Source organism: Perca fluviatilis, chromosome 16, assembly GCF_010015445.1.
Source record: "Perca fluviatilis chromosome 16, GENO_Pfluv_1.0, whole genome shotgun sequence".
In the NCBI taxonomy this organism is placed as follows: domain Eukaryota; kingdom Metazoa; phylum Chordata; class Actinopteri; order Perciformes; family Percidae; genus Perca; species Perca fluviatilis.
Window position 1 is genome coordinate 25,213,312 of NC_053127.1, and position 21,154 is coordinate 25,234,465.

Below are 21,154 nucleotides of genomic sequence, written 5' to 3' on the forward strand. Positions count from 1 at the left end.
AGAGTGAATTGAAATGTTGCCCATGTTTTTAGAGGATGCTCGAAGCATCCACTTCTGGCATAAAATACTTGTGTTGCATTTTCCAAAGAAATTTTAAAGGGTACACTGTTTATTATGAGTTTAAACAGTAATTTGTATCCAATAAAAATATCTGAAAATCTGTATGAATTTAGGTTGTAAAAGTGTTTCACTGCATGCCGTAGACTCAGTTATGCAACTTTCTCTAACTGACAAATACATTATGTGTGGAATAAAAACATTATATTGCCAAACTATTTTGGGATATAAGATAATGACACATGTCACATTCAAAAGGGAAATTTAGGCAAATGTTTGGAGAGAACATACATAGAAGTTTCAATGAATACAAATAAAAAAATATCCTTCTTCCATATATTTTGTTTGATTTAATTGACTGATTGATTTTGATTAATTACTGAAGCTAATAGATCCACAGTTTAAAAATGTAAATACATTTAAAAAAAATTATAAAATAGACAGAAACAGTTGGGGCATGCACACAAATGCAACCATCAACACCATCACACTCTTTTTGATCCATGTGTTTTTTAATCCTAGAAATCAGCTGTCAAACAAAACAACTACTTACAGTGAAAGTGCCAACCAGATCATTTGCTGATGTACATGTTTGCCTTCATTAGCTCGTGATGTGGCCTGCCAAAAACAAAAAATTAGGAAGGAAAAAAAATCTCAGCTACAACCGATTATTTATTTATTTATTTTAGCTTCAAGAAAAATTTTGCAAATCTTTCACTCACGTTTAATTTGATACTGTCGGTAGCGGGGATATCAGGGACTAACAGAGCTGGGAGTCTGTACGGGGAAATGCGCTATCTCCGTCCCCAGTGCGCCAACACGGTGCGATAACACCTAGAAGAGGCAGCCAATCGCCAGAGATTAGAACCATTAGTGACCCCGTGTCCTTTCAAGCGAAATGAAGTATAATGTTGGGGCACAATATTAATCCATGTGAAAAGCTTGTGTTTTCCCCATACTGCTAGGCCTACTGATCATTTGGAATCTGCCACTGATGCAGTCTTATATTCTCCCACACAACCCAGAAAATAATGTATTCATATGATATCAGCTTTGACCCTCAGCAGGCTATCCTTGAGAGAGAATCTGTCTGAGAAAAAAAAGAAAAGGGTTATTATCGTAATGAGAACGTTGTTGGAGGGTGAATATATTTCATTTATTATTATTATTATTATTACTTATTTGTAATTATTTCTTTACATATACTGTATATCTGGAACTTAGCATTAATGACATGTCTTTATTTAAAGTCCTGCTGTTACCAGCCTGTTTCTCTTTTTCTTCCTGGACATAAAAGAAATGGTTTTATTTTATTTAAAAATGTATAGGCTAAAGGTTTAAGAAATATTGAATGTGAGTCCTAGATTTTATAAAAAAAAAAAAAAAATTGTAACCGGGCTTTGCTTTACATAATAATGAAGTGCATGTGTTGGAGTGAAATGAAAAGGCTGCTCATAGGTTTCTCCTGGAGCTGACGTCACAGGTCTCTTAATAAGCAATAGGCTGAGCTTTAAGAGGTGCGCTCATTACAGCGTTTCTCTCAGACTGAGAGCTCATCAGAGCAAAAATGGCACACAAATGACAAGGCTGAGCGCACTGATAGCATTTCATCGTTATTTCTCTCTACTTAAGAAACCACTCAGGATATATCGCACAGTGGGTATATAGGCAATGTCTTTGTGCTTACCCGTAAATCCGCACACTTCGGATGATCCTGATGGGCCCGCGATGATCTCCAGTCTATAATTTTGTTTCAGAAATGCTGTTTTTTCAACAGTTGACCTGTCGTTTGGAGCTGTTCGCCACATGTGGATTGTTGCCCCGTGGAACAGAAGAGCTCCATTTAATCTCACGGATGGTGATGTAATTATTATTCAGATTAATTTGGGATACATTGGATTTCCGGGATCATACCCAAGAAAGTCCACACCGAGGTGTCTGGGGCGTTGGAGAAAGAAACCGAATCTATATCCCACACACTGGGCTGGGAATAACTCCAGACAATGCTTCAGTGTTCCAGCTGTGAAAAGCCTATTCTTGATAGGTTCTTGCTCAAAGTTTTGGACAGACCATGGCACATCAAATGTGTCCAGTGCTGCGAATGCAAATGCACTTTGACAGAGAAGTGCTTTTCACGAGAAGGGAAACTGTATTGTAAGAATGACTTCTTTAGGTAAGCATACAGAATGTGTGTGGGTTTAGTTTTCATTTAGAAAAGAAGAAAACAAATCAGAGAAAATGAAAATGTATTTGTTGAGCCAATAGAAATGAATGCGTGCATGGAATTTGAAAAAAAAAAGGAAGAAAAAAAAATCGTATGCTCAAAATATGGATGTTGATCAAACTGTATTAAAAACTACTGAACCATGTTCTGACAGTGGTTCAATAAATCCTCTTTGTTTACACTGTGGGAGCTGCTGCTTCTTGCAAATCTCGCAGTTGTTTTATTTATTTGATTTCGCTTGTTGCTTGGTTGGGTTTATTTTTTATTTTTTAATCAAATATAAATCTAAAAAACAAAATTGGAGAAAAAAACGTTTGCTTACAAATTCGTTGGAAAACAACATGATAACATGTTTTATTCTACAGTATTATAATATAGCAGCAACACTACAAACAGGACCAACCCTTATTGCCCGTGTGAATGCTATGATGGACTTATAATGAGATTATATTACAATGATAGGCTATTTTAAATTTTTTGATCATACATTTTACTTTAGGTCAGGCTACCTATTATTACACATTATTTCTGTACGGTTGAAGTGAAGTACGTTAAACAGCAGAATCGAGGTCAGTGATGTAAACCCATCATGCAGTTGGGCCTATCTAAACATGAGTCTAAAAAAAAAAAAAAAAAAAAAAAAAAAGGAACCATTACTATATACCACATCTGTACTGAATCTTGCCCCTGACTGCATCTCCATCTTCAACAGGACATTTGGGACCAAGTGTGACGGTTGCGCCCAGGGGATTTTACCCAGTGATCTTGTCCGCAGGGCCAAGAGCAAAGTGTTTCACCTCAACTGTTTCACCTGTGTGATGTGTAACAAACAGCTGTCCACCGGAGAGGAACTGTACATCCTGGACGAATTCAAGTTCGTTTGTAAGGAGGACTATCAAAATAACAACGGGAAAGACACAATCCTCCTTTCAGGTAGGCTATGCCATTCAGACCTGGATTGTTGTTTAGTGTTTTTATTTTTATTTTTTTTAAGGAAATTGGTTTTCTAAATCAAATTATTATTAAAGGAATGGTAAATTGGGTATTATTATTATTATTAGGCCTATTAGCATAAGCATATTTTTATTTTTATATATGGTATCTGTAGTGATAACGTCAAAGTGGGCCATTCAGAATATTTCTAATATATCCCATGCTGCTATATTAGGCTAATAACTGTTAACGGTTTTTTTTATTATTATTATTATTATTAGTTTTGCGGGTATGATTCAGATTCTCAGACCCATGTGCCATTAGGCCTACAGCAAATATATCTTCTTCTCGCGACAGTCACGACAAGCAGCGACCCAAGTCTGTCTCCGGACTCCCAGGACCCGCCGGACGACGAGAAGGACTCCGAGACGGGACATTTATCCGATAAAGACAACAACATGGAGAACGACGAGCAGAGTGCCGTCGGGAAACGACGCGGGCCTCGGACCACCATCAAAGCCAAGCAGCTGGAGACCCTGAAAGCGGCTTTCGCGGCCACGCCGAAACCCACCAGACACATCAGGGAGCAGCTGTCCCGGGAGACCGGCCTCACCATGAGAGTCATCCAGGTAAAAGGCAAAAAGGAAGGAAAAGAACAACAGAGTTGACACCGAGAGTGTTTTTTTTTTGTTTTTTTGTTGCTGCACCGTATGATCCATCTAGATCCATTATCGGACACTTCAGTCCCATCCAAATGTGCGTTCTAACAGGCCACACGGTGCCATAGGACTAAAGTCAGAGTGTAGATTAGACTATACCAAAACGCCCTAAAAAGCTTTTATGGGAGAAAAAAAAAAAACAATCTCTCGGACACCAGATTTTGCAGACACCCTTAGGGAATTTGTCTTTAATGCTCTGTTGATTTTTTTTCTCTCTCTCTCCCTCTCTCTCTCTCTTTTCAGATAGGGTTTCCAAACCATTTTCCACCCCATAATCTTTATTCCCAATAAGCCCATTGCGCTCCTAAAACCCTTAAAAGCAGGACTCACTTAGCACTGATGTGATACCCATGGACATTTTTTAAAAAGCTCCCTTGATGAAATTTCGCATTAAAAGTGAATTGTGTATCAGTGGGCTAATTTGTCATCAGTTTCTTTTAGATTTGCTTTCCCGCATTTAAAACATCCTTATTCCAACTCCAAGCCTATTCATATTTTTAACCTGAGCTGCATATTTTTTTTTTTTTGTGGCAAGAAATGCAAGGTGAGGAACATTACAGAGAGTAGTCCAGGCTATATTATTCCTCTCATTTCGATCCCTAAGCAATCGAATAATCAATTTTCACGCAACGGGGAGCTCAGACGTGTCGCTGTGATGCTCGCACGGCCCTGCGAGGCATAAGCAGTCAGGGTGACGTTATATTTCCTTGTGGTTATTTCTGCTCTGCTGTCCTGCTTGTGTCATCCACGCTACTCATCAATAATATTTTTTGGTTTGTTTGTCCTAAAGGTTTGGTTCCAGAATCGGAGGTCCAAAGAGAGACGCATGAAGCAGCTGAGCTCTCTGGGCGGCCGGAGACACGTGTTCTTCCGCGGCCAGAGGAGGATGAGGGCGCTGGGGGAGAGACTGGAAGCAGAGGAGCTTGGACACTTCTCTTATTATGGAGGTGAGCTGCATGTGTTGGATATGTAGGACTGGTCATGTTATTGACATTAAAAACCATTTGATGAACTAGAATGTGAATTAAACGTGCTTCTTCAGCTTGATATATCCACTATAATTTATACAATCTCTTGAGCTGTGGGGCTGTTGATTTGACTGAAAACTCAAGAACAAAACCAACACAAAAAAAGTCAATTTGTATTGTTTATATTTTCTGATATATTATGTGCACTAATCCAGACATTTCTATGAATGCAGATTATCCTGGTGAATACTATGGCTCAGGAGGGAATTACGAGTACTACCAAGGCCCACCATCGCATGCTCAGACTCCAGCAGACTTGGGCTTTGTGCCCTCCTCTGTCCCTGCTGGCACCCCATTAGGAGCAATGGACCACCACCATCCAGGGCACCACTGTCCTGGAGAGATGCACTGTTTCTCTGACACAGTATCTCATCACCCTGCGGACTCACCCAGTCCAGAGCCCAATATGCCGGGCTCAATGCACAGCATCTCCAGTGAGATGTGTGGCCCCAGCACACCCTACACGACTGTGTCCCTCAGTGACAACGGATACACCAACCAGCTGTCACAACCCTCTTCAGAAATGAGCGAAGGCACTGTCTGGTAAACCAGCCGACACCCAGCTACAAGACACACATGGATTTTGAAGGCAAATCAACGCTTTTTTTTGTTCATTTATTTGAATGTACATTTATTTATTTATCTATGTATTTATTTGTGTATTTATTTATTTATGTGCTTGCATTTCTGTTAAGCTCTATTTAACTATTTATAAATCTCTATATTTGTATGTCAACATAATTGTTTATTGACTATAGCCAATCAATAGATTGTTTTAATGTGAATTTGACTAATTAATACATTCACAATGCTGGGCCTCATTGATCAAGCAATAAACAAACACGTGTATATGCTGCAGAAATTGTTTTTCACCGTTTACAAAAACCTTTTCTGCCACATATTTGACATGATTGTCCTTACAATGTTACAGTAATGTGAAAGTGCATGGCAGCATTTGTTTTTGGACCACCTTTCAGTGTTTTAGGCATACTGATAAACAGCATCCTCCATCCATGAGTTCATGTGTAATACAAGATTTTATCATTTAATAACAGAATATGATTGTGATGATCAATACATTTGACCAAATACCTCTCTCAGGACTGTGGAAACATTGTTTTTGTTTCTCTTTATTTTGTCATGCATTTCTTTTCTTTTTCTTTCTTTTTTATTATTTCATTGCCAACACATATTTGCCTTCAAAAGGATACCTTTATAAAATCTGAAAATTTTATATGTAACAGAAAATGATTTGACTTTAACATGAGTCTAATGTTATAAATGGAATAATGGACAACTGTACAGAACAGTCAACTGTTTACTTAAAGCTCCAGTATTCAGGGTTTGAATATCAGCATTGTATTAAACCGATGGACAGACCTTTTAATGCAAACAAACCAAACTTTTTGTAGCTGTTCTATTTATGTGGTCACTCACTGTGCTAGTTTGTACTATGTCCTCATTATGAACAAAAAACAACAGAAAATACTAATACTAAACCGTTGCCAAATGAATGCACAGCAAAACCCTGCACCTTTAGTTGTGAGACGCAGCATTCGTTAAGTGTTCACTTCCTCTTCTAATTACCTGAGCATGTTTGTAGTACAAAACTCAGTTTGCCAAACAGCCAAGACTCAAACTGGTTTTGAAATGTCAAATTATTCACATTGATGGTCTCATACACTGCCAGCAGCAGCAATGTGTTTTTATGAGACATACTTGATTGTTCCAGTTAAGTTCATGAGACCGTTGTTTACGACCATTCACTGTATAATAAAACACATATGGATCATTTTTATTTGTTAATCATTTTTGGGAGAAAAAAAAAATATAGTACTTGTTCTTTCAAATAGGAGTGATTCTTGATTTTGCAAATGTCTAATGAACAGGGATTCGTTAGTGTGCAATTTATCTTTTGAAAGGATTTTTTAAACAGTACTTTTACTGTACTGAGTGTCACAGAAGTTGAACTTTTTATCTAAAGACAGCACATTACATTACAATATGCAGTAATTGTGTGTCCCGGCACTTTGAATGGGAAAGGCACAGAGACACGCTGCAACTGCTTAGTGGAGCTTTGAATACATCCCATTATAATGACAACTTGATATTGATATATTTAGTTGACTGGGATTGATTGTCTCATTGAACAGAGAGAATTTCTCCATTATTTCAATGACATATTTTTGATGCTATTTCTGTGTCGATTGTGTTAAAAACTCTTCGGAGTTGCTAAACACAACTGACATATAAAAGATAACTTTTTGGACCTATGTTTAATTGCTGTGAACATTGGGTATTTTCTAATAGGTTTCTAAACGACAGTTCTTTATCCAGAACTCTAATATCTAGACAGGGAGATTTAGGATTTTTGAAATGACATTTCATGGAGAGGTTCTCCAAAGAGATAGCTAAGTGGCTGCTGCAGCAGCGCAGTCAACATTGTGGTTCTACTGACAGTGTTGGCTAAATCCAGAGGAAAGATCTAGCCAGCAGTCAATGAACTTACAAATCCAGGAGCAATTGGTCAGCGTTCTTTTCGGATCACTTTGCAAAAATGTAGTGAGCTGCCGCGTTTATAAAGTGCCTGATGTCTGCTGAGTAGGCCTACGGTTAGGGAAGAACACACAACACCACAGAAGTTTAAATGCTATTTGTGCCTGGCGGTCACGGCTTAATATTTATTTGCCTGTTTGCCTTTTGATTTATCCAAATGAGTTCATGGTCATGTTCCAAACACTGACAGCAAACAAAAACAAAGTAATTCTATTAACACAAGATACATTTCAGAAAGAAATTGTTTTTAATTGGAAAGTTATCAATGCATATAATAGCCTATACTGTATGGGCGTGCGTCTGTGTGCATGTGTGTGTTCACGTTATGCAAAGGAGCTTCTTATTCTATTTGGGGATATTCCATGAGCTTGTCTGAAATGTTAAGTCACACTTTGAGGCATCTCTGCTGGTAGTGAAGAAGAGGCTGATGACAGAGTGAATACTTTAGAGTCAGGGAAAGGTGAGAGCAGCACAAAGGAGGACAGGAGAAACGCTGAATATCGAACCAGTGAGCAGTGAAGCAGGAGGCTGAAGGAGCAGATCAGTGGAGCTGTTTGGGGGGAGGGGCAGGACAGACAAGGAGGGTCACAAACCATCAACCGCAGTAAAAACATGTTTGTGGATGTGTTATTCCTCCCATAGGTTTCAATAGGGGTGTTTTAGATTCAGTTTGGTTTGGACATCTCATCATTTGTTCACAAAATCTAAACTTCGTCGAAGGAAAGGAGAGCATAATGTTGGCTAAGCAGGCTGATACCTACTGTATCATTGAAGCCAAAGCATACTTCCTTGTAAGCCTTAACACGGCCTTAATAATCACCAGACACGTACAAGAGGCCAAATTAAAGCTGCCGATATTTTATATTTTTGTTTCTGTCAACAAATCCCCTACAAAACCAACAAATTTGTAAATTTTTCAATCAATACTTTCTGACTTCCCTAACTTGACTGTGGCTCTCAGCCTTAAAGGAACACGCCGACTTATTGGGACTTTAGCTTATTCACCGTAACCTCCAGAGTTGGATAAGTCCATACCCTTCTCATCTCCGTGCGTGTTGTAACTCTGTCCGCGGCCCCACTGGTAGCTTAGCCTAGCACAGATCCTGGAGGTAACAGGTTCCAACTAGCCTACTGCTCCCAAACTGGGACAAAATAACGCCAGCATTTTCCTATTTACATTACGTTGTGATTTGTATAGTCACAGCGTGTACAAATAACAAGGTCACATGAGACACAGCCATCTTCTAACCGTATACATAACTGGGATCTATATTCTCAGAAGGCGAAGCACTGCTCCTTCTGCTACTTGGGCGGAGTGATATGCTTGCAGCACCTGAGAAGCCCCGAGGAGAGAGTAGCGATGCTTCGCCTTTCTGAGACTATAGTTCCCAGTATGTATACGGTTAGAAGATGGCTGTGTCTCATGTGACCTTGTTATCTGTACACGGTGTGACTACACAAATCACAACATGTAAATAGGAACATGTTGGCGTTATTTTGTCACTTATTGGGAGCAGTAGGCTGGTTGGTTACCTCCAGGATCTGTGCTAAGCTAGGCTAGCGGTGGGGCCGTCGGACAGAGTGACGACACGCACGGAGATGAGAAGGGTATGTATGGACTACCTAACTCTGGGGGTTACAGTGAATAAGCTAAAGTCCCAATAAGTCGGCGTGTTCCTTTAAGACCATGTTCCTGTTGGAGACTCTTGAACGTTATATAAACAGGTCATTTAAAAGCTCATGTAATAAAGTAAATATTTCCTGAAACATTTGGCCACAAGTTTTTGACAAACAATACTCAAATAGTGCATTTGTTAAGAACTATTTTTAGCTGCAGATTAGGCCAGACATTGTATCTGAGATCAACTCAAAATAATTACAGTGTCTATATTAGTAGTAAAGAAGGCACATGTCACCCAGTGCTTCATTTATGTGTTTTAAAAATGGATCTCTATGGCACACAGGAATAAAGATATATTAATATTAATTAAATTGTGTATTTTCTGGGTCCAGCTGATAACAGGGGAAAGCTTGAGGCACCATCTCCTTCATCAGCTGGTGGTTGTTACTCTAGACAGTGCCATCCCACTCCTGGATTACTGTCTGTTCCACGTGGCTTCATTTCACAGTGCATTTCTACGTTACATCGACCTTTCTCAAAAGCAGATTGCTAGATTTGAGGCAGAGTAATTATCAAATTTTCAATGTTGTTTCAGTTTTGATGATGATGATCCAACTGGAACTGTGGGAATCAGTGGAAACGAGTTGATTTAGATAATATAGATAATACAGTAAAAAGTGAAAAGTGACAAAAGAGTGACTTTCATTCAGTTTCAGTTTCACTGTTCACAGTTCTGATAGAGAGTGGAATTATATGTTGGAGTAATTTCTAATGAGAGAGCTTGGGAAGTAGGCTACAGTAAATTGTGTACTTTAACATAAACTGGTCTGTTAAGCATGTTTTTGTTGTTGATGAAATCAAACTGGAGAAGTTTATTTCCCATATCTCAGAAGAAATGTAGTCACACTTAACTAGAACGTCTTCGTCTTACCTGTCCACATCATTAAGTTAAAGGGGCATGGAAAAGTAGGAGAATAGTAACAGACAAAAGAGTCTTAGAATGGTGATTAAATAATTGCATGCATTAATACCAAATATATGATTTACCTTATGATGCCAGAGATCACCTATAGCTATACTATTTCAAATCAAATTAAAAAGAAGAATTTCAAATAAAATATTCAGAAAAAAATTAAAGTACAAAAAATATATTCCATGTTTTAAATGGTGTGAAATTCTGTTAATTAAAGCCAATGTCTAAAGCCTACATTTGTTTAAATGTGTGGAGGTAATGCTATGCTGTTAATCAAACTAATCCCTGTTTATCTGAGCAAAATGCCACGATTAAGGGAGAGATTTGCATGTCAAACACGAGGCCAGCAAATCAATTTAAATCTAGCTGACAGTGATTATGGCGACTGTTGGATAAACCATGCACATTAATGGTTATCTGACCTCAGAGGTGTGATTTGTACATAGCTTTATTTTACTGCAGAACTAATTTCCCTGTGTCCAATATGTACATATTTTGTATTTTGTACATATTACACACCTACATCTGAGAATCTTTGTCAAACAAGTGACTGTTCATCTAGAACTGAAAAGGCTAAATTCAGCCGCTAATCAGTACCACTTTTGGCCAGATGGACACTTTGACTACTAGTATGGCTGACAGATACTTTGGTTAGTAGCCTGCAGTTAGTCTCACATTATCACAAAACAACGAGACTGTTCCGACAATATAAGTTGGCTCAGTTTATTGGATCATTTACCAAATATGTATATAGTTTGGAGTTTGTTGTCACGTTTTAAATGTCATTTTGCTCAATTTGGTTTTGGAAAAGTGAGTATAAAACATAAGAGTTCTCCATACGAAGGCTTTAGTCCTTGTTGTCACTCATTTAGTGTGGAAAAATATAAACTATCTTACAGAGGAGAGTCTATTAGGGCACCACACTAAGGGACTTTGCTATTGAATGAAAAAACGAATTATATCCTGTGCCCAATTCTCCTAGGTTGCCCTGTGAGTTTGACTACCTAAAAACTGAGAAATGGAAAAATATAATACCTGAGAAAAGATTTTAAAAGTACGTACGGTTAAACAATTGGACAAATATTATGACTGGATAATACTTTATTGTAATTTAAGATATAAATCCTTTTCATTTCCTAATCTAAATCTTATTTGAACTTCAAGTTGGCCTTTTTTGTCGTTGCTGTTTCCTTTGAGTCACTTCCAAAATGTGGCCCTATTCGCTAATTTGACTCTTTCTTCACTTTTTGCTCTAGGCTTGGTAGTCCACTTTCTGCATGAAAATCATTCACACATACAATTTTATAATCAATGCCCACAGTAATAGGATTCCTCTGGCCATGGGCAATTAATACAGTTTTTCCCTTTTTTTCTCCCTGCGCTGATCTCAAAGCTACGAGACATTGGCTTCTCCTCATTTACATATTTATTGCATTGGACTCAAATCTGGCGAGTGATTGATGTGGAGCCTGCCTCCTGAATTTTTAGCGGCCCATTATTATGAAAGAGAGGGAGGGGGCTGCAGCACGTCAGAGTACTTTTGATTAAAGTTGAAGAGGACAGAATCATGAGTGTTCCCCACCTACTTTCTTCTCCTGCAGTGCTTAATCTGCAAGGCCAAGTGCTGTGTTATAGATATTGACAAGTAATTCACTCACAAAAGCCAAGGCTAATTTTTTAGAGAGTATGATGACAATATATTGCATTTAAATTTGACATATTCTCAGTTATCTGTGATCTACCCTGGTAAAGCTTGGTATTATTGTTGACATAGTTTTCCCATGCATAAAATGTTTTGATAATTTCAAATTGATAAGACGGTAACATTCCACACTACTAATGGTAATTGACCAACAACTGCCAATATTGCTTGTGATAACCTAAAAACATAATTACAAGATGTTCATCACTACCAGTCTGTATTCATAAACTTGGTTTTGACAAAAGATGTTGTCACCAAGTGCTTTACATTGCAAAGAAAAAGGAAAATGCAAAATAATCGCCTGAAATAGGTATTTGGCCCCAATTGATTTTGCACAATGCTACCCATTCTCCACGCTGAATTCCTTCACATCACTTTGTGTGTTGTATAGGAACACTGAGACAAAGACATGAGACAGACACACAGAAGGCTGCTGCTTCTCTCAGTCGCAATCAAGCGCGTAATATTCATGTGTAAAAAGGCTCTGCTCTGCAAATGTGTGTGTGTGTGTGTGTGTGTGTGTGTGTGTGTGTGTAATGGGGTTGACGACAACCAGGGTAGAAGGGGGGTTCATCAGCTATGCTATTTTTGCCAAGTCCACATCTCCACTGCTTTGTACTCCTATGATCTTTTGTTTAGCAGGTGAAAGCTGCCTTCTTCAGTTTGTTTTACCAGTAAGCAGCAAGCTTTTACAGCACTAAGTTAAGGAAATACATTTAGCTAGTAGCTTAATTGAATCTAACCACACATAAGAGCTACATTAGAAGCACATTCACCTGAAATGTAGGCCTTCTTGCAATCCAAAGCCACACCATATGCAGGTCAGTCAAGACACTGCAAAGTAGAAGCAATTTTTGCAGCAGTAGAGTATGATCAAGCTCAGCACCACCATTCTGGTGGCGGGACAGCTTCTTATAACATCTTTATCAGTCTGATTTAAATGTTTCAAACCAATGCTGTCAGATGACACTACTGTATGCAATGTTGTCAAGCACAATGATTTCCCTGGTTGGCTACCTTTGTCCTTCAGAGCCAGAGGACACAGATCACAAATAAGCCCCTCCACAGGCCCTATGAGAAGCAGTAAACCAACATTTCCATAGGGAGTAGGCTTTCCACGCTCCACTGATATGCCCGTAATACATGCATTTTAATGTGGCGCACCTCTCGAAATGGGCCACTGCTGGACTGATGTTTGCATTCAGCTAAACTATTTTAGTCAGCACCTTGGTGCGTACCATAACTTGAAATGAGTAGTCTGTGCATTGCATGTGTGTAGCAGGCTGCATGTTCTTATATAGTCTTCTCTTGAAGCCATCAGTCAATCATTATTTTTATGCTAAATGGTAAAGACATATTAAATAAACACAATAATAGTACATGAGTGCCCCCGCTCCATTAAAGTGCATGTACTGTTTGTATTAGACAATGCAGTTTCAGTTGCTATATTTAAAACTCAAACTAGCAACAGTAACTGCAGATTGCAACATCCTTGCTTTCATAAGTGGAGGTGATGCTGAATCCATAGGCAAATATGATACACAAAGGTACCATTTTGTGTGTGTCAAGTGAACTACAAGCAGAAATGTGTGTTAGCCTTCATATAGCCTACCAGGAAATGAATATGGGCGTTAGGGAACAAAAAAGGAGGTCTACTTCTATAAGTAAAATGTCTACACTTCTATTTACAACTCTGTACAGATGAGTCAAACATATTTCAAACAGAACATGCAAAATCAAAGTTTGCTTACTTACCAGACCTTATCAGTCTACTGCAGCTCTGTGAGGTTGTTCTTAGCTTAGAGCTAAATGCTAACATTAGCATGCTAACATCATGCTCACAATAACAATGCTAGCCTGTTGTATGCTTAGTTTAGCATGCCAGCATTTGTTAATTAGCCGTAAGCACAGCTGAGACTGATGATGATCAGTAGTGACCAGTGACTTATTGCTGGCCTTGCCCACTCTTCCAGCATGCCATGTGAACCTGTCACTGCTCCTCTAATTTCCATACCAGTCAATGACCTACAGTAATAATTGTGATATATGGCCAAAGACCTTGGTTGCTGTTGCTGACCTTTACCACAACCCCACACTGGGCAACCTTCACCACCACAGCACACCCCAACCCTCCCTTTCTTCATACAAGCCTATTTAGGTTGGGGGGGGGCATCCTGCCTCTCCACCCTCATCCCTGCATCTCGTCGGTGGCTCGATGTTCGCGGCTCGCCACACTCCAGTGGCTCCATGAATGTTAATGTCGGGACGGGGGGGGGGAGGGAGGGAAAGTGGGAGGGAGGTGTGGCTGCATTGTACAGAGAGCAGCTTCACCTGGTCTGCAATACACAGCTATAAGGAGCTTTTTGCATTTAATTGTCCCTATTGGTGGAGCTATGTTACTCTAATGTTGCAGTAATAGCAGTGACAGACAGCAGCAGAATAATGACCAATAGCAACCTCATTATTGTGTACTCAGCTACAGTATAATATTGATTTCCTCCTGAAGATGAAAAACAGACATTTGATGAGGGAGTTTTGCTGGTGGATCGTTTTACTATTGAAATAAAAACTGTATTTTTCAGTGGCGTCAAGATTAAATCATTTGAAAACATTTAGTCTATAATGAGCTTTTGATTTAAAGTCCTCTGTCTTGTTCTGATGCTTCTTCCTCCCTGCAGCAGGATTGTCCGCTTGTGAATTAGCCCCCCTCTTCAGTTAGTCAGCCAATGTTTACCAAGCTCTGACAGAATGAGAATGTATGCATTATGGGGTGATGATCACAGGGTGTTGTAATCTTTGACCCCTGTGGCACGTTCCAAACGCAGATTGAAGATTAAGCCTCTCATGCAGCTGGCTGACAGGCTGCCTTCTTGCCCCTGGAGAGATTCACTGCCTGTGACTTTAGCTCTGCACACTGGCCTCTCTGCATTCAAGATAATACGTCATTCATTTTAATTTCTTGATCTATAGATGGAAATTGCTTTTCAGAAATTCGGTTTGCCCTTCATCATTTAAGTCTATCAAACATTATAAATCATGAAAGCCTTGAAATGCATAGGGAAATCTCACTCCAAGGCACCACCATCATGCTAGCCAGTAGTGTGACAACAGTGTTTTACTTCCCATTAGAGATTCAGATTAATTCCAGCTAGACTGGGATTTGTGTACTGTTTGATCAAACTATATGGCAGCATTGTTCTGGGTACTAAATTGAATGTCTATGGACTGCTTTTATAACTTATACCCTTTAGCTTTATCATGTGAAGTAAGTTGCTAGTAGGCATTGGATATGTACCATTTTGGTTGGAAATCAAAAGTCTATATTTACCAATTTGAACCACTTCTTTATTCATGATATAAGGACTTTTGACTCATTGGCTTCTATTGAGTTTGAATTAACAATGTAAGCTATATGCTAAATAGTACTTAACCAACTTTACAGAAGTACAGGCATTATAAGACTTGAGGAAAATACACTAAAGCACAAATAAAATGTGTTTAAAATGAGCAATTTAAAAAAAATGGTATACTATACAGCTTACACTGTCATCCCAAATTAATTGACTTTACTAGAAATTTCATGGAAACCCGTTGCCTTAAACCATTTCAGTTTTTACACAATGTGAAACTTAATAGGTCAAGTTGTATTAACACAGAGCAGTAAGTTGATGCAGAACACAAATCAAGTTTACATTAGTAGTCAGTACTAAAAAACATTATTAAAGAAATTATTTTTTCTGGAGTCATGTTGTCTAAAATAAGCATGTTAAGTTAAAGGTCCCATGCCATGGTGCTCTTTGGATGCTTTTATATAGGCCTTAGTGGTCCCCTAATACTGTATCTGAAGTCTCTTTCCCGAAATTCAGCCTTGGTGCAGAATAACAGCCACTAGAGCCAGTCTCACAATGAGCTTTACTTAGGATGTGCCATTTCTGTGTCTGTAGTAGAGCTTAAGATCTTTCCCCGAACCCGACGGGACCCGATGGGGGGGGGGGCTTTGACCAACTGCCACTTTGCTCGTTTGAAAGCCATGATGTCTCTCTCTCATGGGTGGGCCAAATTCTCTGGGCGGGCAAAGCAGAGAAAGGGGAGGTAACCTTGCTCCTTATGACCTCATAAGGAGAAGATTCCAGATCGGCCCATTTGAGCTTTCATTTTCTCAAAGGCAGAGCAGGATACCCAGGGCTCGGTTTACACCTATCGCCATTTCTAGCCACTGGGGGACCATAGGCAGGCTGGGGGAATGCATATTAATGTTAAAAAACCACATAAAGTTAAAATTTTCATGCCATGGGACCTTTAAACATGCAAAGAAACATTACTAATATAAAACATTAGGCTACTTATCACTACTACAGAAATAATTTGTTTATATAAATATGTTTTCCTTTATGACAATCTAATCTTAAGAACAATGTAGCCAATACATTTGTTCACAGATAACAGAAAAAAAACATCAATCATAAAACAGAAAAGTTTTCCAATGCATTGAGATGCACAGAAAATTTCACTCAGTAGTCAGTGTTACTGATTTCCAATCTGTGTATGTTCCACTAAACACCTCCTCACTGCCCAGAAGCCATCAGTCCCTACCCGGGTCTCGGTAATGGTGCAACAATAAATTATAGATAAACATGAACACTAATTCAACCATACAAAACCCAGATAACATAAGTGCACAATCATAACATTAACAGAACATTCTTAAAACACTTTAACTAGGACATAAACTGCTCAGAAGATATATTTCTCTCTTGCACATGCACAGTACCTAGGTAAGGACTACTAGCCAGTCAGAAGCAGAGTAGGGCGGGCCCTGACAAGCATGCTAGTGTGATCCAAAACAAACCTGCTTCAGCATGTACCAAGGGGGTAAGCCTTGCTTCAGAACTCAAACCTCCTATGGCGCCATTTTGATGCTACCAAACGATCACCCGCCATTAGCATTCCATTGACTGCCATTCATTTTGACATCACTTTGACAGCGAATAACTTTACATCTGAAGCGTTTAAAGAATCTATTTGTCCATTGTTTATTTCTAAAGAAACACGACAATGTATAAAAGGCTCCATTACATGTACCTCACGTTATGGCTCCGTAGCAGACGTTTTTGTAAAAATAGGCTAACGATTGTGTCATAACCATGCAACTTACCGTCGCATAGTAGAGGAATTACCGTATAGTACAGGAGAAGCACGCAGGCAGTTTGGACTTACATTAGCTGTTTAAGTTTAATTACTAATGTTAACTAGCATTTTAGTGATCAATAATTATCCTGTGACTATGTTATCTCCTTACATATTCCTACGCTCTCTGTCTCTGCAAGATTGGGAATGATTGAGATTTCTCTTGGCACAGCTACCAGAAGACTAACAACTTTCAGACAGGTTACTCACGTCACATTTACATCGTCTCTCTCAGTTAGAGGCTGCGCAGTAACGCTCAGTGCTCACCGGAAAGTGATATTATTTTTCCCACTATGGCCACGCCAAGACCCGCCCTTCAATACCTACTATTGGCTAGGCGTCCATGCTTACACAAGGTAACGTAACCTGATTTGTTCAGGTCCTATCCCCTGACCACTCGGCTATCCTAAGTGGGTCTTGGCGTGGCCATTCGTAATTTTGCCACCAGAAAAGTGCTTCTAATATCCTTCACTGGTCTCCGTCCAGAGCAATGGGATCTGTTGGTCCATTATATATATACTGTCTATGCATGGCTTCGGCTAGGCCGTAAATGTTGGAACCCAACTCTTGTACCGAAACACAGGCAGAACAACCACAAACATCTTCACAACCTAGTCTGGAGCAAGACGTTTCACATTGGTTAAGTTATTTAAATGTTAAGAAATTCATCTTTCATACGTAGCGTTCTAATTCCGCACCGTCTCCTGGACTTGGCGATACATACAATCTGAACTCTTCAGACCTCGGCTCTAACTAGCTTGGTTTGAGGGCATACCACAGCCACACTAGCAGCTAGGCCAGCATTATAACTAGGGGTGGTACGGTTCATGAAAAAACACCCGAACCGCTCGGTTCGCTAGTCTCGGTTCGGAGCATGTGTACCGCACGGTTCGTCAGTACACTGTTAATGTGCACTAACCTCTTACTGCCGTAGTGCCCACTTTATACACCTATGTTAAAACACTTACTGGAAATGACGAGCGGGATGGGCGTGACAAACGCAACCCATGGCAGCTGATTGGACGATCGCGTCACATCGGTCTGGCTGGTCCCTAATTTCAAAACGGACTGTCATGTAGTGATGTGACAACCGGCTCTTTTACGCGACTCGGTTCAACCGGACGGTTGTTGGTTGGCGAACCGAGTCTACAGATTCGGTCAACGGTTCACGTGCCTGCGGTTGCGGCTGCGGCATCCGGCTACTCCCGGTCTCGGCAGTAGCCGGGTGCCCGCCCGGTCTGCTCGTGACAGCCTGTAACATTCACTTCTCTAACATTTAACTTAACATAACTAAGATAACATGTGTATTTGTATGTGATGCACTTCCCAATCAATAATGTGTGAATTTCCGAACACAATCACCTAAGATGCATCAGAAACAAGGCTTGGTTAATAACTCAAACTGCGCCGAGAACCGTTAGACAAACCGTTTGCTTATATACCGGTACGGTTGTTAACGGTTACATTCGGCTCTCAACTCTCGGCAGTCGGCAGCCCGCAGTAGCCGGGTGCACGGTCTCTACTCTCTTAACAACTCTTTCGGTCCAATGAATCGTGCTGCTCGAGGTAGCCCATTTCCTGATTGATTCTACCACCACTCCAGTGGAGGCGCTAATGAGGTAAAAAACAGGAGTGAGTCGGTTCATTGACGTATGGTACTCGATTCTCCCGGCTCAGTGACACGAATCGGGTTAATAACCGGCTCTTCGGTCAGTTCGTCATCACTACTGTCATGGCGGCTTGTTCAGAATACGATCTCATATTGTACTAAAATAGTTCACCGAAACGTGTTTCTGAAAATATTTTAAGCGAGAAATAGGCCATGCAGTTGCTGAATCTGTCTTCATTTCAGATCGAAAAAGGTCAGTTTAAAAGATTTTCGTCAGATTTTGAGAGACACCGAGCCGACCGCTCCTCAAGTGGAGTGGGGTGCCGCTGCAGGTCACGTCACGTGCAGAAATGTCAAGTGGGAGAGAGGCTGCCCAGAGCTGGAGGATGCGCCAGCGTCGTTTATAGTCTGGTGTGTGGGAACATTTTGGATTTCATGGTACCTATGATGAAATAAAACTGCCACTGCCACTGTGTGCATGTTTTGTGCAACATGCATTCAATATGCTAATTTTAGCTATATATCATCTGCTGAAGTATATTCTGGAGTGTTAAAGATTAAAAGAAAAAATAACAAGAACCGTACTGAACCGAAAACCGTGATACGAACCGAACCGTGGGTTTTGTGAACCGTACCACCCCTAATTATAACGTGTGTTTCAAAGGCGTTATTATGGAACCCAAGCAACTTCTGGGCAAGACCCGCCCTTCAATAGCATTCACACGCTACTATTGGCTAATAACTGATTTAAATCATATTAATAATATTGCTAAATTAAAAGGTACTTTTAACTTGGTTACGGGAATGCAGAATATACAATATACAAGTATTGTATTATATATTATTGTATTGATATATTGTATTAAGTATTGTGGGAAAATACTACATTTAACACACTTCATATATGCTATTGCCTTAGTATACTTTAGTTATGGAAATGTATACTGTTTTTACTTAATTCTTTATTCATCAGTTTTCCTTCATTTGGAGATTGAAAATATTTTGGAGGCAGGCCACAAATATGCTCATGTGAATCAACAGGCATTCTGCATGAGGGTGACTTGAGTTAACAGATGCAGGCTTCTGACCCAGAGGTCACTTATTTAGAAGACTTTAGAAGAAAAATCTACCTACAGTTACACAACTCATATATGTTGAAAAGTGTCTTAGAGTTGCTGGCCTGCTTTACACTTTCCAATATAGTTAAAATGTAAAAAAAAAAAAAAGCATGCAGGCGCACGGAGATAAGCTCTTAAGAATCCTCAGCCTGGAGAGAATGAGAACAGCTGGGGCCTGGCACTCCCTCTGTGTCGGTCTACTCTTTGTCACAGGCAAAAGACTCTTGTTTTCAGGCAGTAATCAGACAGCCCTGGGGCTCTGTAAAGACCCTGTTCTCTTTTCATCTCAACTGTTGCATACACCCTGCTAATTGGAATCCTGCAACTGGGTCACAGGCATTGTCTCTCAAGTGCTGTCAAGTCATTGAGACACGCAAATGTGGAATTATGGTTGCCTCAGATGCATGATTGAGTCTCCCCTCTGCGCTATCTTAATGCCTCCATTTCAATCTCATCACAGACACTGATTTTCTCCTTTTTTCCATTAATATTTCTTGCTGTTCCCTCCTCTGTTTTTGTCACCGTTCTGCCTGAAACCAGCCATCACCGGGGCCTGGCAATCAGGAATTAAAACAAATAAATAAATCTAAATTCTGTAAATATCAGCTTAGTTCCTTTATTGTAACCTAAAAAGTAGGTGTTTTCTTTTATCCAACCAAAAGGCAAACAAAGCCTTTCAAGATTGATGATGTAACTAAATGTATTTTATTATAAATCAACACGTCTGATCCACATAGTAAATAGAGGAGTATGCCTTTTCCTGCAAGTTTCACCAAACACTCCCGTTCCCTCCACTCCAGTGGTTGAGGAGGAGCCTGATTCTGCAGTTTGTCGGTGATTAAAAGAAGAATTAGCCAGCCTAGCATGGCACCACAAATGAGCAAACCCCTCTGGAAGACCAGAGAGACCAAGCAAAGCTCATTTCCAATTATACCACCAAATAACTCATTTTCTTATTGGGCCTCCTATAATTGTGGTGGGTATTGGGTGCATGCAACTCAATTTGTCTTACATATTTGTTGGTAGGATGGTAAAAGAGTTGACAGAGCCAAGGGAATGATATGAAAAAAGGAGACAAAAAAAAAAGGATGAGATAGATCCCTTAATATTTGTTTGATCGGCTTCATCCTCCTTAATACTGTTGAAGTTTTAAAGCCAGGGCGAAAATGCCACTTTAATCATCTGTGGATTGAGGAATGGGACGACTATCATTTTCGAGTAATCAGAAAATGTCTCTCCAGAGTAATAGACTTTGTTCTGACTGCTAAAATTAATGAGGCTTCCAGTGATGTGATTATCTGTCCCGAGGATCAATATACAGTATAAAAATAATTGACAAATTAAATTACTGCAAATTCTTGGAAACTTGAGTTTGTTAAAACTGTCTTTTTTACTTTTTTAATGTAACAAAAATAAAGATTTTAAAG

The 21,154-nt window shown here is 39.6% G+C and overlaps 1 protein-coding gene across 1 annotated transcript; it reads left to right on the plus strand.

Annotated features, from left to right (window-relative positions):
- The first annotated feature begins 1,597 nt into the window (after positions 1–1,597).
- Positions 1,598–6,061, plus strand: LOC120543567 (LIM/homeobox protein Lhx1-like). The gene is made up of 5 exons (XM_039776689.1): positions 1,598–2,230; positions 2,994–3,214; positions 3,572–3,843; positions 4,724–4,880; positions 5,135–6,061. The coding sequence occupies exons 1-5, from the start codon at positions 2,061–2,063 to the stop codon at positions 5,506–5,508; spliced, it is 1,194 nt and encodes a 397-aa protein (XP_039632623.1). The 5' UTR covers positions 1,598–2,060; the 3' UTR covers positions 5,509–6,061.
- The last annotated feature ends 15,093 nt before the right edge of the window (positions 6,062–21,154 follow it).